Genomic DNA, 22367 nt, shown 5'->3' with positions numbered 1-22367 from the left:
TGTGAGAGCGGATGATTTTGATTATGTTGTGTTTGTGAACTCCGGGACTTTAAAGTGTTTTGGATGTGGGAGGGAGGGACATTTAGTCCGAGCCTGTCCTGATAAAGTCTCCTCTGCTGATAAAACACAGAGGGAGGAGGAGAGAGGAGACACACAGAGACAAACTGGACAAGATGGTGGGGGGACAAAAGAGACACAGCAGAGTCAAGAAGACTCTGACACTCAGAGACAAGGACATGAAGCAGCTGTCAGTCACACAGGGAGGGAGAAAAGTGGTGACAGTGAAACGGCAGCAAGAGAGGACACAGTGAGAGACACAGTGAGAGACACAGTGAGAGACACAGTGAGAGACACAGTGAGAGACACAGCGAGAGACACAGCGAGAGACACAGCGAGAGACACAGTGAGAGACACTGTGAGAGACACAGTGAGAGACACAGCGAGAGACACAGCGAGAGACACAGCGAGAGACACAGCGAGAGACACAGCGAGAGACACAGCGAGAGACACAGTGAGAGACACTGTGAGAGACACTGTGAGAGACACAGTGAGAGACACAGTGAGAGACACAGTGAGAGACACAGTGAGAGACACTGTGAGAGACACAGTGAGAGACACAGCGAGAGACACAGCGAGAGACACAGCGAGAGACACAGCGAGAGACACTGTGAGAGACACTGTGAGAGACACAGCGAGAGACACAGCGAGAGACACAGCGAGAGACACAGCGAGAGACACAGCGAGAGACACAGTGAGAGACACAGTGAGAGACACTGTGAGAGACACAGTGAGAGACACAGTGAGAGACACAGCGAGAGACACAGTGAGAGACACAGCGAGAGACACTGATGAAGACGTGATGGAGCAGAATGATTTTAAAGTCCCTGTTCTCAAAAGGAAACAGACCAACAGTGACAGCGGCTCTCAGGCCGAGAAAGGAGCAGTGACCATCAGAGAGAAGAAGAAGGAGGTGCAGCCAGAGTCTGAGTCTGGCATGGAGGAGGAGGAGGAAGAGGAGGAGGAGGAGGAGGAGGAGGAGGAGGAGGAGGAGGAGGAGGAGGAGGAGGAGGAGGAGGAGGAGGAAGAGGAGGAGGAGGAGGAGGAGGAGGAGGAGGAGGAGGAGGGAGGAGGAGGAGGAGGAGGAGGAGGAGGAGGAGGAGGAGGAGGAGGAGGAGGAGGAAGAGGAGGAGGAGGAGGAGGAGGAGGAGGAGGAGGAAGAGGAGGAGGAGGAGGAGGAGGAGGAGGAGGAGGAAGAGAGGAGGAGGAGGAGGAGGAGAGGAGGAGGAGGAGAAGAGGAGAGGAGAGGAGGAGGAGGGAGGAGGAGGAGGAGGAGGAAGGAGGAGGAGGAGGAGGAGGAGGAGGGAGGAGGAAGAGGAGGAGGAAGAGGAGGAGGAGGAGGAGGAGGAGGAGGAGGAGGAGGAGAAGAGGAGGAGGAGGAGGAGGAGGAGGATGAGGAGGAGGAGGAGGATGAGGAGGAAGAGGAGGAGGAGGAGGAAGAGGAGGAGGAGGAGGAGGAGGAGGAGGAAGAGGAGGAGGAAGAGGAGGAGGAGGAGGAGGAGGAGGATGAGGAGGAGAGGAAGAGGAGGAGAGGAGGAGGAGGAGGAGGAGGAGGAGGAGGAGGAAGAGGAGGAGGAGGAGGAGGAGGAGGAGGAGGAAGAGAGGAGGTGAGGAGGAGGAGGAGGAGGAGGAGGAAGAGGAGAGGAGGAGAGGAGGAGGAGGAGGAGGAGGATGAGGAGGAAGAGGAGAGAGGAGGAGGAAGGAGGAGGAGGAGGAGAGGAGGAGGAGGAAGGAGGAGGAAGAGGAGGAGGAGGAGGAGGAGTCTTCTTCTTCTTCTAGGAGGAGGAGGAGGAGAGGAGGAGGAGGAGTCTTCGTCTGAGGAGGAGGAGGAGGAGTCTTCTTCTTAGGAGGAGGAGGAGGAGTCTTCTTCTTCTGCTTCTTCTTCTTCTTCTTCTAGGAGGAGGAGGAGGAGTCTTCTTCTTCTTCTTCCTCTTCTTCTAGGAGGAGGAGGAGGAGTCTTCTTCTTCTTCTTCCTCTTCTTCTTCTTCTTCCTCTTCTTCTAGGAGGAGGAGGAGGAGGAGTCTTCTTCTTCTGCTTCTTCTTCTTCTTCTTCTTCTTCTGGAGGAGTTCTTCTTCTTCTGCTTCTTCTTCGTCTTCTTCTTCTTCTTCCTCTTCTTCTTCCTTCTTCTTCTTCTTCTTCTTCTTCTTCTTCTTCTTCTAGGAGGAGGAGGAGGAGTCTTCTTCTTCTTCTCTTCGAGGAGGAGTCTTCTTCTTCTTCAGGAGGAGGAGGAGGAGAGGAGGAGGAGGAGAGGAGGAGGAGGAGTCTTCTTCTTCTTCTTCTTCGGAGGAGGAGGAGGAGGAGGAGGAGGAGGAGAGGAGGAGGAGGAGGAGGAGGAGGAGTCTTCTTCTTAGGAGGAGGAGGAGGAGGAGGAGGAGGAGGAGGAGGAGGAGGAGGAGGAGGAGGAGGAGGAGGAGGAGGAGGAGTCTTCTTCCTCTTCTTCTTCTTCTTCTTCTTCTTCCTCTGAGGAGGAGGAGGAGGAGGAGGAGAGGAGGAGGAGGAGTCTTCTTCTTAGGAGGAGGAGGAGGTCTTCTTCTTCTTCTTGAGGAGGAGGAGGAGGAGGAGGAGGAGGAGGAGGAGGAGGAGGAGGAGGAGGAGGAGGAGGAGGAGGAGGAGGAGTCTTCTTCTTCTTCAGGAGGAGGAGGAGGAGGAGGAGGAGGAGAGGAGGAGGAGGAGGAGGAGGAGGAGAGGAGGAGGAGGAGGAGAGGAGGAGGAGGAGGAGGAGAGGAGGAGGAGGAGGAGGAGGAGAGTCTTCCTCTTCTTCTCTTCTTCTTCTTCTTCTTCTTCTTCTTCTTCTTCCTCTTCCATATCATCCTTCCTCCCCCACCCCCATCCCAGCCCCTCAACCAGTAATGTCACCCCGTCCTCTTCCCCCAATGACAACCCACCAAAAACCGACCGAAACATCAACTGAAAAATGAAAAAGTGCGAGTGGAAGAAACTTTGCAGACAAAGAAGTGTTTATACGATCTGTCAGATCACAGATGAGCAGCAGAGGAAAAGGGGGTTATACTGACCAGGAAGTCTACAGACTGAAGAAACTCGTCCTGAGACTCAAACAAGAGCTGAATAATGATGAAGACTCAGGAACAGTGTAAGACAGTCTGGGTTCTGTCTGTCTTAGTGTGTGTGGTGCTTCTCACATCAGAGGACATGAGTGATTTTAAAGTCTCCACACTGAATATAAATGGAGGCAGGGATGTGAGGAAGAGAGCCAGTCTGTTTGAGCTGATGGAAGTGAAGAGTGTTAATGTGATGTTGGTTCAGGAAACACACAGCGACTCTGTAAATGAGACTGACTGGAGGAGGGAATGGGACGGGGAGGTGGGTTTAAGTCACCTAACTAGGACCAGTGGAGGAGGGGCACTCCTCTTCTCTAAAAGCTTTCTGCCACAGTCTCATGTGGTGGAGGAAGTGATGGAGGGGAGACTGATGGTGGTCAGAGCCAAATATGAGCATTTTACTCTTGTTTTTATTAATGTATACGCTCCCAACACAGGACCTGCCAGAGTTCAGCTTCTACATGAACTAGCTGTGGGTTTAAGTCAGTGTGGGCCTGAAGAGGTTTTATTTTTAGGAGGAGATTTTAACTGCACAGAGAACGATCAGCTGGACAGGAATCACACTGAACCTCATGCCGCTTCAAAACCAGCCATGAAGCAGCTGGTAGAGGCTCAAAGTTTAACGGACGTATGGAGGGAAACACATGGCAAACAGAGGCAGTACACTTGGGTCCAGACCAGAGAGAAGCTTCTCTCTACGGCCACATTAGACAGGTTTTATTGTTTTAAGCATCATTTTAGTATTTTGAAAGGATGCAGAATACTTCCTGTGGGGTTCTCAGATCATTGCATGGTGTCCTGTAATGTGAAACACAAGTCTGCGTATTGGCACTTTAAGACTAAATGTGTGCGGTAAATACAATCCCGACTTCATTCGGTATGGATTTGTGAACGGGGTAGTGAGGAAGAGCCGAGAGCCCGGTGTGTGGAGTGTGGGCTGACGCTATCTAATGAAGCTTTAAAGCCCGCGAAGCTGCAGCGGCACCTAGAGACCAAACATCCGACGCTCGTGGGAAAGCCGCTAGAATATTTTAAGAGAAAAGAAAATGGGCTGCAGATGCAGAACAAGTCTATTGTGTCACTGACTGGCAACTCTAAATGTGCACTGAAAGCAAACTACCTCGTAGCCAGACTGTGGCACAGAGTAAAAAACCATTCACCATAGCGGAGGAGTTGGTTCTCCCTGCCGCTGTGGATATGTGCCGTGAGATGATCGGAGAGGCGGCTGCAAAGAAGCTGCTGACCATCCCACTGTCCAACGACACTGTGAGTCACCGTATCGCGGACATGGTCTCAGACGTACAGCAGCAACTTCTTGAAAGAATAAAAAGTAGTACATTTTTCTCTTTGCAAATGGATGAGTCCACGGATGTCACCAATGCTGCACTGCTGTTGGTTTTTGTTCGCTATCGCTGGGACAGTAGTTTGCACGAAGACATACTGTTCTGTGGAGAGCTACCAACACCGCTGCATGGATACCTGCTTCACTGAGAACGGCCTGGACTGGCAGAACTGTGTCGGGGTGTGTAGTGACGGCGCAGCGTCAATGACTGGCAGGCATCACGGCGTCATCAGACAGATACTCCAGCGTGCGCCAGAAGCTAAATGGACACACTGTTTTCTCCACCGTGAAAGCCTTGCAGCGAAAAAGATGTCACCAGAGTTCCACCAAGTGATGACTATATGTGTGAAAACCATCAACTTCTTTAAAAACAACGCTGTGAACTCCAGATGTTTTGCCAAGCTTTGTGAGGACATGGACGCAGATCATGTCCAGCTGCTCTATCACAGTGAAGTGAGATGGCTCCCAAGGGGACTGGTCCTCAAGCGTTTGTTTGAACTGACGAATGAGCTCTTCACTTTTCTCACTGAGACAAATCTCCTTTTGCACATTACCATGCCGACACAAAGTTCACAGCAAAACTTGCCTACCTGTGTGACATTTTTTCACTACTGAACCAGCTGAACATCTCTCTTCAAGGAACAAACAGCAACATATTTTTGGTTGCAGACAAAGTTCAAGCTTTCAAGAGGAAACTTGCTTTGTGGACAAAGACCCAGGAAAAGAGGATGGACATGTTTCCACTTTTGTCTGACATTTTGGAAAACTGCCCTCAGGTGATGATCAGTGACTCAGTCTGTCAGCACCGCTCACAGCTGGCAGAGAAATGTGATGAGTACTTTCCTGAGGATCCCAGAGAGGGACACATGTGGATTTTGGACCCATTTTCTGTGGATCCCACTGGAAATGATGTTGCTTCGCCCTCACATCTGGAATCACAGCTTCTGGAAGTTTCCACCGACAGCACTTTAAAATTGCAGTGGGGCAAACTAGACCTGGGCTCCTTCTGGATTGCTGTCTCAAAGGAGTACCCATGTCTTGCACTGAGGGCTGTGAAACTCCTCCTCCCATTCACAACGACATACCTGTGTGAATCAGGGTTCTCCGTTGTGGCCACAACTAAAACCAAAGCCCGAAACACTCAGAACAACGTTGAAAGCTACTTTGAGAGTGAGTCTTTCCCCCATTCCACCCAGAGTGGATCTGATTGTGTCTCGGAGACAGGCCCAAGTGTCTCATTAAGAGTTGAAGATAAAAGAAGAAAAAACTTACTGTTTTGACTGTTCATTCATTTGGTTGTTTATTTGTTCAAGATATAAAGAGCAACATCTGGTTCTTCCTTGCAAAAATGAAAACTGCTGAAGCGATTGTTAAATGAATCTGCTGATTATAAGGCTATAGTCATTTGCACTTTATTTCAATTTTATTTACAGTTTATTTATTTAATTTAAAAATATATATTACATAATATAAATATATATTCTATAATTAATTATATAATAATACAATTATTAATATATATTATTTTCGAATGCATTTACTTTATCACCACCTTTTTTTATTGATTGATTGATTTTTATTCCCTTTTTTGTCAAATGTAAAATCTAAATATTGCTTTTTTATTAATAAGCCTGCTTGATTTGTTCTTCAGGACAGGTCTTGTTTAGTCTTGGCAGATCTCTGCTGTGTCTGCTGGACAACACGGACACACAAAACCCCTCTACACGTTTCCTGTGTTGTGATTTGAGTTTAATATGTAAATAGCCTATTACAAATGCATTTTAGGCAGATTAAACTGTTCAAATTTATGACATTTTCTTCCTTGTATTTCTTGTTCCATGAATTATCAGCAAAAGTTAATGAAAGTTTAATAAAAAATCTTTGTGGTGATCACATTTTATCATGTCATTGTATTATTTATTTAACTTAACTACTTAAGGTTTTAGCTTGTTAGCTTGTTAAACTGTACATGGATTTGATCTATTATTGAATACAAATGAGTGAGATCAATTAAACTACAGTGTTAATATTTAATGGGCCCCGGGCCACTCTGCACTGAAAACATTGGCCCTCAGGGTCAAAAAGGTTAAGAACCCCTGCTTTAAATGTCCTTTCTGTCAGGAAACAGAAACTGTTTTTCACTGGTTCCTAAAATGTAAAAGACTTGAAGTTCTGTGTGAGACTCTGAAAACTGTGTTTTTAAACTGTGGTGAGAGTTGGTGTGAAACTGCTTTTATTTTTGCTGCTGGATATAAAACAGAAAATGCAAAGAAGTGGCAGCTGCTGAACTTTGTAGTGGGACAGGCCGAACTGTCCATTTCTAAAAGCAGGAAGAACCAAGTAGAAGGTGTTTCAGGTGGGGAGCTGCTGTCTGTGTTTAAGTCGCTGGTGAAAGACAGAATCAGACTTCAGGTTTTATTCACTCATGAATAATGTTGATGGGTTTCTGTCTCAGTGGTGTTTCACTGCAGCTCTCTGTTCTGTTGTTGAGGGGAAGCTGATTTTATAAACCATGTTGTTGTTGTGTCTAATCTGAGGATTATGTTTCTGTTGATATTGATCTATTTATTGGAGAATAAATGTGTTTTAAAAAATCTCTCTCTCTGTCTCTCCCTCTCTCCCTGTCTCTCTCTCTCCCTGTCTCTCTCTCTGTCTCTCCCTCTCTCCCTGTCTCTCTCTCTCCCTCTCTCTGTCCTCCAGTCTCTCTGAATGTCAGTCCAAACCTTCAGCAGTTCTTCATTGAAGACTCAGTGTCTCTGAGTTGTGGTGAAGATGGACAGACAGGAGGACAGACAGGAGGACAGACAGGAGGACAGACAGGAGGACAGACAGTGAAGAGGACCAGTGGAGGACAGACTGGTGACTGTGGTTCAGGATCTGGGACCTCTGATGGTTCCTCCTGCAGAGTCTCAGTTCTCTCCCAGTCAGACTCTGGAGTTTACTGGTGTGAGACCAGTTCAGGAGAGACGAGCCTCCAGGTCAACATCAGTGTGACAGGTGAGTGGTTCAACCTGCAGGTCTGTACATGACTCTGTCTGTTGGTGTGACTCTGTCTGTACATGACTCTGTCTGTTGGTGTGACTCTGTCTGTTGGTGTGACTCTGTCTGTTGGTGTGACTCTGTCTGTTGGTGTGACTCTGTCTGTTGGTGTGACTCTGTCTGTTGGTGTGACTCTGTCTGTTGGTGTGACTCTGTCTGTTGGTGTAACTCTGTCTGTACATGACTCTGTCTGTTGGTGTGACTCTGTCTGTTGGTGTGACTCTGTCTGTTGGTGTAACTCTGTCTGTATATGACTCTGTCTGTTGTTCAGGTCGTGTGATCCTGGAGATTCCTGCACTTCCTGTGATGACAGGAAGTGATGTCACTCTGCGCTGTAGAGCCAGAGATAAGAGCAGACGAGAGGCTTATTTCTTCAGGGATGGTGTCCCCCTTAGATCTGACTCTGATGGAGAATATAAGATCAGTGGAGTCCAACAGTCTCATGAAGGTTTCTACTGGTGTTTGATTGAGGACTTTGGAGAGTCTCCTCAGAGCCGGCTGAGGGTCAGAGGTCAGGACGCTGACATCACTTCCTGTTTACAGACAGTTTAAAGATATGAACTAACCTGATGATAAACTGATCACTGACCTGAACCTGGTTTTACTCCTTCTCCACAGATCCTCCTCCTCCTCCTCCATCATCTCCTCCCCCTCCTTCTTGTCCTCCTCCCCTTCCCCCTCCTCCTCCATCATCTCCTCTTCCTTCATCTCCTCCTCCCCCTCCTCCCCCTCCTCCTCCTCGTCTTCCTTCCTTAGTGGTCAGACTCTTGTGCCACCTGCTGGTCTTCTGTCCTTACTGCATCTGTACTGGTCTGATTCTGTCCATCTGCTGCAGCAGGAAGACAGGAAACAAAGCGGCCGTCTCCATGGAGATGACCCAGCCTGTTGGAGGAGGTCAGGGGTTGGATGAGGACTATGATGACATCACTGCTGATGTCACCACTGAGCATGAGTTCTGAGCAGCAGAGTGTAGTTGTGTAATAACGGGTGAGAGTGATGATGAAGTGGATCAGGTCTCTGAACCTCCGTCTCTCTGATGATCACATCTGTTCGAGCTTTCACTGTCACGTCCTCTAAACTCCTTGTTGTCACTGCTTCACACTGTGTGTTGGACTCCATCAGAGCTGCAGCCTCTTTTCTTCTTGTCCTCGTCATGGTTCAGTCCCTCTGAGGACAGCTGACTGATATCAGTGTCCCCTCTGTGTCCTTCTGCTCTCATGTCTCAATAAAGAATCTGCTCATCATTTTACACTGTCCCACTTTGTATTGAGTCCTTCACTGACTGAAGCCTTGGGCCTGAGCAGCAGCTGGAGACTGTGAACACTACTACTTCTTTAATTAGTACATTTAATATTTGTGACAACACGGGGAGGAAAATGTTTCTGATGAACTTGTAAAGTTTGGTTTGTGTAAATAAGTCAACAAACTGTGAGTAAGTTAAGATGAAGTTATTTAAAACTGTGGCCATCTTAAATGAACATGATATCTGATCACTCTGAGGAGAAGAAATAACCTGCCACCTTCGTTCCAACCGTCACCTGTGGTCATGAGATCTGGGTAGTGACCGAAAGAATGAGATGGGTTTCCTCCGTAGGGGGTCTGGTCTCAGTCTTAGAGATAGGGGGAGGAGCTCGGGGTAGAGTTGTCCTTCATGTCTAAAGGTGGTTCTGATGAAGACGCCTCTTGGACACTTTCCTTTGGAGATTTTCTGTGCATGTCCAAGTGGGAGAAGACAATCGAGTAGACCCAGAAATCGCTGTAGGGATTACATATCCCATCTGGCCTGGGAACGCTTTCCCCCCAGGAAGCTGGAGAGAGGAATGTCTCAGACTTCCTGCTTAGCCCGTTGCCACGGCAACCCCGGATAGAAGAAGAAACTGGGTGGATGGAAAAATAAATAAAATCAAATGAAACCTTGAATGTGTTCATGGTTTCATTTGATTTTATTCATATTCTATCCAACACACACACACACACACACACACACACACACACACACACTACCTTGTGTGTTCTTCACCCCTTTAAACACACTGACACCAAACACGAGACCAGCAGCCGTCAGAAGCAGGACAGCTGAGAGAACCCAGGGCCAGAGAGGAGGACGATCTGTAGTCGACACAAACAACAACATGACATTAAAATATTAAGACAAAATTAAACTTTAAAACATTTCTGATCAAGTCACAACAAACTGAGTTCTACTCTGACCTCTGACCTCAGTCTCCTGCTCTGACCTCTGACCTCTACAGGAAGCTCAACCTGTGATGATGTGAGGTCAGTGCTTGTTACTGAATCCAAACATCAGAGGTGTAAATTCAAACACAACAGGAGGGTTAAAGGAGAGTCAGAGACCTCCAGGTCAGAGAGGCTCGGACAGCGGAGGCCTGATCAGCTTTGGGGACCAGTCAGGATCTAAACTGTTACCAGGGCCCTGCCAGAGGATCTGAGGCAGGGAGCGGCCTCACAGGGAGTCAGCAGATTGTACATGTAGGCAGGAGCCACACCTTTAAAAACCAGCAGGAACATCTTCACATCAGGCCAGTGAAGGCAGCAAGGACTGTGTTAACAGCATGTTTTCTACCAGCTACAGTCTTTGGACCTTTCACCTCCAGACAGCAGAATAAAGGCCGCGGCAATAATCAAGTCTGGAGCAGAGAAAAGCTCCGATGACCTTCTCTAAGTCTGTAGAGGGAAGAAAGGATCCGAACCAAGGAGGAGACACTGACACACACACTTACCTTCTGTGTGCTTAATCCGTTTATACATGCAGACACTGAACACAGCAACAAGAACCAGCAGAACCAGCAGAACCAGCAGAACCAGCACAGCTGCGAGAATCAGTCTGGACGTTCTGTAGTCGACACAAACAACAAGGTAAAAACAAATAAAACTTTAAAACAACATTTCTGATCAATTCACAGGAAACGTCTACTCTGACCTCTGACCTGTATCTACAGCTCTGACCTTTTAAGTCATTCACAGTAAAACCAACTGTGTGAAGTGAAGACTGTGAGGTTCAGGTTCAGTCCAGAACGCCACAGATCAGTTCTGAGGAAAGACAAAGAGTCAGTTTCCTGGTTCTTCTCAGACCTGTTGGTCCAGGTTGTGTCAGCATGAACGTGTTGCTCCATGTTTCCAACCTGTGGCTTCACTTTCAGGTTAAATCCTTAATAACTGAAGCACAGAGGAAAAGACCACCGTCATTTTTATTCACTTTAATTCTCTTCATTTATTTTGATATTGACGAGCAGCAGAAAGTTATTGTTGTGTCACAAACACTTCTGCAATAAATCACATTATCACATTAAATCATTACAGTCACATTTCATACGATTAGACGTTAAACATTCATGATCATTGTTGAAGCCTCTCACCTGCTTCATGCTGCTTTTAAAACATCTGTCCAAACCTGTCAATCAGCTGGACATTTATTTTCTATGACTATATTATTGCATCTATCTAGACAATATCACATTTCTAGGACTTACAATGATAAATATTAAATTCTATTTGTCAATGATATTAAAAAAAACAAAGAATAGAAAAGTCAGCATGAGAATAACCAGGCGACACAGGATGAGATTTAAATATCAAAGTGTTTTTAATGACAGAATTAAACCACCATATTCATTATTTACAGAAGCAGCAGCAGCTACAGGAATCTGACACTCGTCCTAAAGCGGCTCATGGTGACGTGTAACTGCTGAGGGGTCACATGACACGACCAGGAGCCATGGACCCATGTGACCTGCAGGTGGCTCTGCAGGAGAAGTCAGAGGATCCCATTAATCAATAGTATTGATCCTGCTCCCAGCAGACAGCTGATTGGTTCAAACAACTCTCGCCGTCTTTGTCCCGATTCCAGCTTCAACTACTGATGATGTCATCGTTGCTTCATCTGTTTATTGATTGTTGATCGGTGACGTCTTCAGCGATTTGTTTTGTTCGACCATCAGTCCAAAAATTCACTTTTCTGTCACGTGACGCAGAAAAACCTTAGATCCTGAAATGTGAGGATGTGGAACCAGAGAACGCTTCAGTCGTTCACCTGAAATGTGACGGAAACGATTCATCAACAAACCTTCTGTCAGGCCACTGACGGCTGCAGCTCTCGTCCTGATTGGCTGACAGAGAGCAGCTGCTGTTGTCGGGTAAAACATATGTTTGTTCGAGCCGCAGCTCCATCGTCTCACACGACCCGTCTCCTCCATCGCCGTGGTGACGGGGCGGGAGTTACAGCGTCCACTTCAAACACCTGCAGAGACACAGAGGACAAAACAAGACTGAAGACAGGAGGACGCAGAACAAAGACACTGGATCTGCCTCACGGTCTTTAGGAAGACAAGGGTGTGCGTACCTGGTCTCTCGGTGCGTGCTCAGACACCTGCTGCAGCAGTAGCGCCCCCCGCAGGTGGTGCAGGTGTAGTGAGAGGGGAAACCGCAGACGCAGCAGAAGTGACGGGGGGGCAGCGAGGAGGGAGGGGCCGCCGCCGACAGGTAGTTAGGCTCGGGCTTCTCCGACAGGTTCTACCAATCACAGAGCAGAGGAGGAGTCAGTCGACGGCCAATCAGCCAATGAGAGAGAGAGAAGAGAGCGGGGGGTGTGACCCACCTCCTCCTCCAGCAGGGTGGTGAAGTTCTTCCTGAAACGTTGTTTGAAGTGATCGCCCCTCGTCTTCCTCTTCTTCTTCTCTGGACAGAGACACACAAGATCATGTCAGACACAAGGCACAAGACCACGCCCCACGCCCCACCGTCCTCCAATCACGTCTCACCTGGTTCCTCTGTCTCACTGAAGGCAGGGAGGCGGGCAGCGGGACCCGGGGGAGGGAGGGAGGACAGAGGGTCGTCCTGGAAACGCAGAACAACAACACGTCAACACCGCCCCTCAATGAAGACCATGACAGGTGGGCGAAAGCTGAAGAACAGGTAAAGTTAGTACAGAGAGCTGGACTCACGTCACCTGTCTCACCACTGACTCACCTGGAAGTTGTCTTTCTCCAGAGCCTCCAGCTGTCTGCTCAGTCTCCTCTGTCTGGTGGCTTCATCCAGGACTCTGCGCTGACCGGCCTCCACCCGAGCTGGGGGGGGCAGATGGGGGGGAGAGAGGGGCAGATAGAGGGGAGAGAGAGGGGCAGATAGAGGGGAGAGAGAGGGGGAGATAGAGAGGGAGAGAGAGGGGGAGATAGAGAGGAGAGAGGGGCAGATAGAGGGGAGAGAGAGGGAGAGAGAGAGGGGGAGATAGAGAGGGAGAGAGAGGGGGAGATAGAGAGGAGAGAGGGGCAGATAGAGGGGAGAGAGAGGGGGAGATAGAGGGGAGAGAGGGGCAGATGGGGGGGAGATAGAGGGGAGAGAGAGGGGGAGATAGAGGGGAGAGAGAGAGGGGGAGATAGAGGGGAGAGAGGGGCAGATAGAGGGGGGGGCAGATAGAGGGGAGAGAGGGGCAGATAGAGGGGAGAGAGAGGGGGAGATAGAGAGGAGAGAGGGGCAGATAGAGGGGAGAGAGGGGCAGATAGAGGGGAGAGAGGGAGAGAGAGAGGGGGAGATAGAGGGGAGAGAGGGAGAGAGAGGGGGAGATAGAGGGGAGAGAGAGGGAGAGAGAGGGGGAGATAGAGGGGAGAGAGGGGGAGATAGAGGGGAGAGAGGGGCAGATGGGGGGGGCAGATAGAGGGGGAGATAGAGGGGGGGGCAGATAGAGGGGAGAGAGGGAGAGACATCACTGTGCTTCACTCTGTTTTGTAAATTCAAACCAAACTTCGTTGTAAAAACTCACAATTTCATAATTTCCATACTTTGTTTATTGACTGAAACTGGATGTAAAATAGTTTGTGACTGGTTCTGAACCGAAGAGTGTTGGACTCATAAAACGTCACTTATTAAAAACCCACTCAACAATCCCTGACGTCATCACGCTGAAATAAACCCATCCGTCTTCTTACGTCAGGGTTGAGTTTAAATCGCTGTTCCTCCGGGACATCTATGAGCGGAATTTACTGTGTCGATAACATTTATTAAAGAGTGACAGTGACATTAAACACGACGTGTATCGATCAGAAAACCGCACAGCCGTTTCAAATGTACGTTTCGTCAGTTAGACTCTGAGCCGCCGCTCACTGGCGGGAAAACAGACAGAGAACCTGTGAACGAGACTTTACACTCTGTAAACCTTAACTCTTCACCAACACGTCACTTGTAACTTTCAAAGGCACGTTTTAATGAAGATGTTGTTTAATTTCAACAAAACTCACCCGAAGCTTTCTTCTCCAGCACCATGTCGGCTGTTTCCGCCTTCTCTCTACGGCAGCCGCGGAGACACAAACCGAACCAGACGAAGCGCGTAGTTATTTACAACAGGTTCACTGACCCACTCACTCACAGACGAGTTTATAGTTGGACTAACTGTAAACATGATGTTCTTCAAATCCCAAAAGAACTAAAGAGGCATAAAATGTGGCGCCAATGTGATTTTATTTGCTACGACAATAAAAAAGGGACATCAGGCTTTAATCTGAGCGCGTTTCGTTTTTTCTTTGTCGCCATCTGCCGGTAAAATAAAACCATTAACGCCCTTCACAAGTCTGTTAGTATTGACCAGTTTAGACATTATCAATGCTACAAACTAGTTGACCGGCAGGAAATAAACGGCAACTGTTCTGATAATAATTAAACAGTTTATGTAATTTTTAAGTTAAATAAAGCTTTTTGAGTTTTGAGCCGTTGATAAGACAAAAAAAATAAAAGAAAAAAGACCACAACACATTTAAGAAAATGGCTTATTAATAAACAATGAAAATAATGTCTTATATGTTATTTGATTTAATGGATCACTCAGTGAATATTGTTAGTTACACATATCTAATTGATTTAATCCATCTGACAATATAATAAATAAATAAATATCATAGCCAGGGCTGGTTTGTGTGAATTGAGAAAAAATAAAATTACTGTACGAAAAGAAAATGAACGTGATCAAAATCAGTAAATGATAATCACTACAGCAGTTTCAGTTCAGTACAGATCATTTTCCCTGACTTTTTCAGTGATGATCTCACTCATGAAAGACAGGAATCAAACCACACACCAATGTGTTCCTATCTGTGGAAATCTGATTTAAAATAAGAGCAGTCCACACTGGACTTCAAGAACTTCAAAATGTTGTGTTAGAACTTACCTGGAATCTGAGGTGAGAAGCTGGTGCGTCCAAATCCATGGAGTTGTTCCTGCTCCACATTTATAGAGCCCATATGAAAGACTCTGTTGTGAAGTAAAAGTTTAAGATGCAGAGAAAAGATAGTGTTTTCTTTAAGTTGAGGACGGTCGTTCGACAGTAAAAACTAACCTATAACCTCATTTCTTTATCATATTTTGGGCTGAGACTGAAAAGTTAATGGTTTTCAGATTTCTATATATTTTTTGGTTTATAAAAAGATAAGAAATATCAAAGAGGATGCTCGTGTCTATGTTTGGTCACACAGTCAGTTGTCATAGTCATGTTGTGTCAGATTACCTGTAAACTATGATGCTGTTTGAACTTAAGGGGGGGGGGGGGGGTGTTATAGTGGCTCTTGCATGTTATTAAAGCTCGAGGCCTGTAGAGGGCGCCACTGTATGTGGCATCTGGGGATGATGCAGTGTGTGAACAGGAGAGTCACATGATGCTACTGACAGGTTGTGTCCTGTCATGATGTGGCCGAGTCCTGCAAATAAAGTCAGCTCACTAAAGACATGCTCTACTTTAATTAACCCTTGTGTGATGTTCATATTTTTGTTACTCAGCCAGTGTTGGCGGGTCTGGTGGACCCGCTGCATTTGTTGGGGTTTAATTCAACACAATCAAACAATTTTCTATTAAAATACTTAACAGATGTTTACTTCATCTCAATTACAAGCAATATACAGTAAACAGCATTTACTTTTATGGTTAATATTTGCCCTTTACCTTTCTTAGATCACACTTACAAATTAAAGTGCTACTCGATTTTGTTTGTTTTTTAATAAAATGTAATAAAAAAAGAAAATCAATAACAATCAAGATATGATTGGAAAAAATTCAACAAATTTACAAATGAAGCAAGGTTTTTTGTAACTATTGATTTTCATTTATTTGAACACCATTTGAAATTTAACCTCCTAGGACCTGGCGTCCACATATGTGGACCTCACATTTTGGGTTCTCTAGACCACAATACTAACTTTTTCTCAACAAAGGCCTGGTGACCACATATGAGGATATTATACTGCCACTCAGTAATCGAAATTTAAAACTAATGTCCTCATATGTGGACATAATTTTTCTCAGGTCCCAATCAGCCTATATAGCAAAGTATAGAGCTCGGGTCTTAGGAGGTTAACAAATTCAGGTCAGTTTACACAACACAAGCTGAACACATATAGTAACCATGTCAGTTTAGACAACACATCAGCCCCATTGAACACATTGCCTTTTCATACCAGCCTATACAACACACGAGGGTCCATCAGGTTTCCCTGTGTAGACTTGTAAGTTCCAAGCATATGAGGAAGTGGCATCACAGGCAGCCCAGATCTTTATACCATATTTTGCAGGTGTAGATGGTATATACTGCCTAAAGGGGCAGTGGCCCCTAAATGGCATCTTTGTTTTGGAGCTAGCTGATGCTCAATCTCATACGCTTCTTCTAAGTCACTGTCAGACTCTGAATTTTCAGTAATGTGATCCTCACATTCTGAAACCTCTTCCTCCAGGCCTACATCATCATCAAAAGCTTCACTCTCTTCAAAAACCAATTGCAAGGCCCTCTGAACAGAGAATCTTTTGGCCATCTTGATCAGTTGTGATAAGGAACCACACTGGCAAAGCTATATTTATAGTGTCCCGCCCCCAATTTGCAGCTGGGATAGACTATGAGAAAATAAAGATTGGTTCCCGCAATACAGAGGGTAAGATGTACGGGAATGTGAGAGCAGACAGGTGTTGGTACTTGAATTTTGCAACAATGTTGCAACCTTGTGTGGGAATGGCAGTGGCAGAAACACAAAACTCACATTCACACACTCTCACTCACTCACACACACACACACACACACACACAACACACACACACACACACACACACACACACACACACACACACACACTAACAGCTGGCCCAGACTGGTGGAGGACAGAGTGAAGGTACAACAATTTCCATACTTTTATTAGCCCCGGGTCCAGTGGACCCGAACATCTTGTATGCAATAGAAATGTGTAGGGGGGGTGTACAATGTGTGGTCATTGAAAATGTGTTCTGATAAATATTCTTCACAGAAAATGAGCCAAGGCCAATGAGTCTGGGTTTGAAAAAATACTTAATCATATAATTTTTCTTTTGATAAAAAATGAAAACGGGTCCCACAGACCCGAACACCACACAAGGGTTAACTGATTCCAGTTCAACAACAGAATGATTCAAATAAAAAGATTTATTTCATCACTGGTGGAGAAACAAGGAGAAAGAAACATTAGAAGAGAAGAAGACATGAAGAGAACAGAGACATGAACTCAGCTGCTTTCACACAACAAGCTTTTACAGAGTTCAGCTCAGAAGTGATGCTCTGTGGTGACATCAGAGATGACATCATCGTAGTCCTCATCCAATCCCTGCTCAGCCTGGCTGGGCGGGGTCATCACCACGGAGACGGGCAGGTGATTTCCTACAGTCAGAGCAGGTTGGACAGAAAACAGGAAGTGTTATTTATATTATATTTGACTGATTCATTGATTGATTGATTGATATTGTTACCTGTAGGTCTCTGTCTATATAAAGACACCATGAGGACAGTGGAGATGAAGTACGGACTGAACACCACCAGGTAGCGGATCAGGAAGAACACAGGAGGGGGCGGGGCTGTAGCAGTGGGCGGGGCTGCAGTTGTAGGTCTCTCTGTAGAGAGAATCACCTGGTCAGGTAACATGTGGATCAATAAGTGGTGAAGTCAAAGTGAAGCTCCTGACCTCTGACCTCCTGACCTGTGACAGTGATCCAGCTGCGTGGAGACTCTCCATGACCTCTGATGTCACAGCTGTAGAGGCCTTCATCAGACTTGTCAACATGGTGGATGGTCATGTGACCTGTAGTCTCTGTGATGAGGGAGCCATCTTTATAGAAAGCAGCTGGGAGGTTGGAGGGAGGGGTCTTTGTTTTACAGTGCAGAGTGACATCATGTCCCTCCATCACAGGGAGGACAGGACTCTGCAGGATCACTGCTCCACCTCAACACACAGACAAACTACAGCATTTCATCCATTTACACACAGCTTCATCAACACTGACTCCACAGTCTGATCTTACCAGTGACAGTGATGCTGATGCTGTTACTGGTTGCTCCCTCTCTGGACTCACACCAGTAAACTCCACTGTCCAATGGGAGGATGTAGCTGATGCTACAGGAAGAACCAGCTGATCTTCCCCAGTCAGCTCCACACTGAGTCCTGGTTTCTCTGGTGGTGTTCCTCCTCAGCCTCCATCCAGCAGAGCTGTCGTCCTCCTCACAGCTCAGAGAGACAGAGTCGTCTTCAAACAGCTTAGAGCTGCTGGGACTCACCGTCAGACCAGCTGTGAGAAAGAGGAGAGGACATATACGATGTACATATTCAGTTAAAGTAAATAATCCACTCACCTGTGAAACCAAACAGCTGCTACAAACACTCCAAACTGAACTCATGTCCGAGGTCAGCTGCCCCCTCTGGCGGCCTATTGGAGCTCCTGAACTCTGTCAACAGCTGGTTAGTCTGGTACACAATGGCAAGACCCGCTTCCAATGAGTCCAGTTCACTTTCAGCTGAATTTGTCCCTGGGGGGCAGTTAGTTGTCTCTTGGATTAAAAGCTAAGGAAATGCAGGAATGCAGTCCTAACTTGAGCTTTGCTCCCTTCACGCTGTTGAAACAACAGGTTTAACAGTGCAAACTGAAATGCACACCTCTTCCTGTTTAGCAGCACTGTTCATTTAGCGTTGGTCTGTAGACGCTCGACACAATCTGACTCAGGAACTCAGAAGGTAAGAAGGTGTTTTAAAGCAGCTAGTTAGCTGCTGCTACATTCACCTCCAGCGTCTGGATCAGCTGTGCCACACTCAGGAGCAGAGACTGGAGCCACTGATGGCGTGAGGCCGGCAGACCAGACGTGAACATGGGAAATATATTGCAATATATACAATTACAGGTAAGGAGGGTTTATCACTGTTCCCACCCCCCAACTGTTGTTTCTACACCCTGACTGAGAAATGTGAGTTCAGATACAGGCTCCACTATCACACCTTCTTCCAACACAACTTGATGTATATGGAAGCTGTTGCCTGCAGGAATGAAGGAGTATTTTAGAGTCTAACAGCTCGATCTCTGACCTCACTGTTGTTGTTCTGCTTCTTCCTCTTGTTCCCTCTGTTTTTCTCTTTCAGTCATATAACAGGTTGTCAACATGTTAGTTATGAAGTCTGGTCTACATCACTACATCTGTTCTCTGAACCTGCTGAACTGAGCCTCGTCCAGCTGCTGCTTCAGTCCGTCAACACACACACACACACACACACACACACACACACACACACACACACACACACACACACACACACACATGTAGAAAGTGACAGCAGGAGTTGACTGACCTGAGTCTGAGGTGCAGCACAGCAGGGAGGTCAGAGCTGCACAGACGTGACCCACAGGTTAGTTAAAGGTTTCACATTCACCCAGAGCAAACTGACAAACACTGTGTCAAAGGTGTGAAGTCATCACCAGCAGACATAAAGACAAAGAGAGGACTCACAGAGCAGACACAGCAGACATGTTCCCTCCATCCTGACTCTGTGAGGATGTTAGAGCTGCTCTCTGATCAGCTCAGAGTCACTGAGTAAAACCCTCCTCCTTCCTCTGTCTGTGGTTCACACTGCTGTGGTTTCATCTGCACACACATTCAGTGTGAAGAAGAGCATGAAGATGATGCGTTCACTGACCGTCAGACTAACTGATGGACGTGAGGGAAGCTGCTCTTTTGTTTCTGTCTTGAATTATTCTGAGACAGTTTATTTAATGAAGCGACTGATTGATCACGATTCATGAAATATTGATTTTACACCTTGACAGAAACAAGCTGCTTCTTCCTGTAGATGACAGAGGTGTGGTTGACAGGAAGTGAGATGGGGGGGGGGGGTTTGTCCCTCTGTGTGTGTTACCTGCTTTAACCACTGGACTGTGGTCAGGACGTGACATCATGAAGCTGCACGCCGTCCTCCAGCAGGAAGTGAGCTCAGCTCTCTGGTTGTTGGTTCAGAAACAACCCAGAGACTGAACATGAGAGAAAACATCTGATTGAGTGTCTGTGTATGAAATCAACCGTTTCAGATTTGCTGAATATTCACTGATGAATAAATGTAAAGATCAAGCAGAGGCAGAGCTCAGCTCACAGAGCGACAGGACAGATCACAGAGTTCATGTAGTGCGGTCCAGTCACACACAGCCGTTACAACTGAGGCTCATCTGAAGGAACTTGGATGTAAAAGTGCACGGTGAACATCGGAGGTCAGACTCTGACCACATGTGAAGGGTTCTTCTCTCCACTTGGGTTCTTGTAGATCGTATCACCAGGCCCGTTTCATCAGGAAGTTCTGCACCTGAGGAACCCAAGAGTCCCAGAATACTTGGGTAAATCAAGCAGCTGAGGAGATTTAAGGCCTCGCTCAGAGCTCTTCTAGTGTTTGTCCCACAGCTGTTTACTGTGTGTATGTGCTGTACAGAGTGTGTTTAAAGTAGCTGTAGTAAGTGTAGTTACATCCCTGGGCCAGTTGGTGGAGCCATGGCACAAAGAAGAAGAAGAAGACACAGCCTCACCTGTTCTGGTACTGGTTGTAAACCAGTGTGCTGTCACATGATCCGCTGTGTCACGTCTTCATGTTAACCCTGCTGACCCCAACGACCCTGATGAAGCTGTCGGACACGAGCAGAATCACAGCAGCAGAGAAGGACAACACTCGAGTCAAGTACAAGTACTTCACAGCTGTGCTAAAGTGGCCACTTGGTACTTGGTACTACTGCGGTCTGGTGTATATGTGTGTACATATATATACTGTTGTCTTCAGATTATAATCTTCTTCTAACAGAAAGATAAAAGTATGTCTGTATATCCTCAGCCTCAGCAGCTGGTGCAGGCTGAACTTTCCCGCTCTTTTATTTTGGTTTATCACAAAATCATTTACACTGAAAATCAGGAAACTGCACTTTCATATTAACAAGCTCCTAATTTCCATCCAGCCCCGACACAGAAGAAGCAAAGTCACAACACAACATGCTTTTCTTCAAAATAAAGTTCTAAACCTATTTATTTGCTGCCCAGTTGAAAATGGTTTTTATCGCTACCATTGAACTTTTACAATATATATCTCAGCCATGTACAATGTCAAGAAAAATAAATGTTACTTCAACTCTAACCAGCTGAAAATGTAAAAAGTAAAAAATAAATAAAACACTAACATTAAATAAATAAAAACAATAAATAAACATATAAAGATCAACTAGATGGGGGGGGGGGGGGGGGGACTGCTCTCCTCCACTTTGTTTAACTCCTCTCTGTCTAATGTTACTTGTCTAATGAGATTACATTAAAGTGAGTGACGTCACTAACAGCGTTATGTAGTTTACACTCACATCACATCTGATCACAAGTGTGAACATTAAAACACTATTTCTTACCGAGTCAGTAAAAGGCTTATGATGCTTCCTGACCAGCGTCTTCTTCATCTGTTGTCTTCCTCTTCTTAGAGAAGTATCTGAACAAGCTCATCTGAAAATGCAGTCAGCTGTTAAAACATAATGACGTGTAGATATTAGCTTAATGCTAACAGTTAGCTTACCCAAGTTAGCGTCACTGAGTTGGATAATAAGTCTACCTTTCCTCTGACTCTCACCTGGTGCCTGACGTGACGTCACTTTCAAGGCCGCACTCTCGCGAGTAATTAACTCCAATAGGATCCAACAACCCCCCCACTCCCTCCCTCCCTCCCTCCCCTCCCACTCCCTCCCCTCCAAGGTGGAGAGATGTGAAGGTGGAGAGATGAAGGTGGAGAGATGAAGGTGGAGAGATGAAGGTGGAGAGATGAAGGTGGAGAGATGAAGGTGGAGAGATGAAGGTGGAGAGATGAAGGTGGAGAGATGTGGCAGCTCACCTGATGAGGACGTAGGCAGGTGTATATCAGCAGGAGGAGCCTGTTCACTCACTGATGACAACATGAAGTGTGTTTCCTGTTGTTGTGTTGATATTGTGTAGATTCACTGCATCATGTGTGAGGTCAGGTGGAGGAGGTGTGGCTGCTCAGGTTCAACCTGCAGCAGGGTGTGACACCTGTTCTCCATCAGACTGAGGCTGGAGTGTGAGCTGCCTTACAGCTGATGTGGGATCAGCTGTTTGGAGACTGTATATGATCATCACATGGAACAGAGCGACTACACAGCTGCTCGTCATCGTCAAGAGCTACGACACTTTGTTCTCTGTGTCATGAAAGGTCAAAGGTCAGAGAGACGGATCATTATGTTTCATCAGACTGGTGAGAACAACAGAGTTCAACACTTCACTCAAACTTCACAGCAGTTACTGAATATACAAGATACATATCAAACACTAAACACACAGCTACAGTCACATGGAGAGCTGTGCTACAGCCTCCGTGATCAGCTTCTTCATCACCATCATCATCATCGTCATTATAACCTCACACACTTTTCTTTCTGTTATTTGTGTTTGTTGTTTGTGTCAGTTTCTATGTTTCAGTCAGAGACTAACCTTTCTGTTGGTCTACAAGTTAATGTTAATAAAGTTTCATTTAAACTCTGATTTATTAACATTATAAAAACAAAAGATC

General features: G+C 46.3%; 3 protein-coding genes across 3 annotated transcripts; all 3 read right to left on the bottom strand.

The window, feature by feature from the left end:
- Positions 1–924: 924 nt before the first annotated feature.
- LOC130164930 (uncharacterized protein DDB_G0271670-like) lies at positions 925–1567 on the bottom strand (the record flags this gene model as incomplete). The annotated part of the gene is given in 3 exon segments (XM_056369928.1): positions 925–1122; positions 1124–1256; positions 1467–1567. Coding segments are annotated over 3 exon segments (432 nt in total), but the record flags the coding sequence as incomplete, so codon positions are not given.
- Positions 1568–10701: 9134 nt separating this feature from the next.
- Positions 10702–13977, bottom strand: LOC130164366 (zinc finger HIT domain-containing protein 1-like). Its single transcript, XM_056369051.1, has 6 exons — positions 13750–13977; positions 12485–12582; positions 12277–12352; positions 12114–12193; positions 11859–12028; positions 10702–11756 (listed from the first exon to the last, which is right to left on the bottom strand). The coding sequence occupies exons 1-6, from the start codon at positions 13772–13774 to the stop codon at positions 11735–11737; spliced, it is 471 nt and encodes a 156-aa protein (XP_056225026.1). The 5' UTR covers positions 13775–13977; the 3' UTR covers positions 10702–11734.
- Positions 13978–16930: 2953 nt separating this feature from the next.
- On the bottom strand, positions 16931–19389 carry LOC130164338 (low affinity immunoglobulin gamma Fc region receptor II-like). Its single transcript, XM_056369017.1, has 6 exons — positions 19283–19389; positions 19125–19160; positions 17812–18075; positions 17490–17732; positions 17263–17403; positions 16931–17173 (listed from the first exon to the last, which is right to left on the bottom strand). The coding sequence occupies exons 1-6, from the start codon at positions 19311–19313 to the stop codon at positions 17061–17063; spliced, it is 828 nt and encodes a 275-aa protein (XP_056224992.1). The 5' UTR covers positions 19314–19389; the 3' UTR covers positions 16931–17060.
- Between the last annotated feature and the right edge of the window lie 2978 nt (positions 19390–22367).

The sequence above is a fragment of the Seriola aureovittata genome, chromosome 23 (assembly GCF_021018895.1).
Source record: "Seriola aureovittata isolate HTS-2021-v1 ecotype China chromosome 23, ASM2101889v1, whole genome shotgun sequence".
NCBI lineage: Eukaryota > Metazoa > Chordata > Actinopteri > Carangiformes > Carangidae > Seriola > Seriola aureovittata.
Note: the sequence above shows the minus strand (reverse complement) of the source record. Positions and strands in the feature narration are given on the sequence as shown.

What these genes read in the sequence shown, in the direction of transcription:
- LOC130164338 (XM_056369017.1), bottom strand. Translation starts at nt 19,313, where the DNA reads ATGGAGGGAACATGTCTGCTGTGTCTGCTCT. An exon ending in ATGTCTGCTGTGTCTGCTCT is followed by an intron (nt 19,161 to 19,282) that starts GTGAGTCCTCTC and finishes ACGTCTGTGCAG; the next exon opens with CTCTGACCTCCCTGCTGTGC. An exon ending in GTGCTGCACCTCAGACTCAG is followed by an intron (nt 18,076 to 19,124) that starts GTCAGTCAACTC and finishes TCTTTCTCACAG; the next exon opens with CTGGTCTGACGGTGAGTCCC.
- LOC130164366 (XM_056369051.1), bottom strand. Translation starts at nt 13,774, where the DNA reads ATGGTGCTGGAGAAGAAAGCTTCGG. An exon ending in GCTGGAGAAGAAAGCTTCGG is followed by an intron (nt 12,583 to 13,749) that starts GTGAGTTTTGTT and finishes TGCCCCCCCCAG; the next exon opens with CTCGGGTGGAGGCCGGTCAG. An exon ending in CCACCCTGCTGGAGGAGGAG is followed by an intron (nt 12,029 to 12,113) that starts GTGGGTCACACC and finishes TGTGATTGGTAG; the next exon opens with AACCTGTCGGAGAAGCCCGA.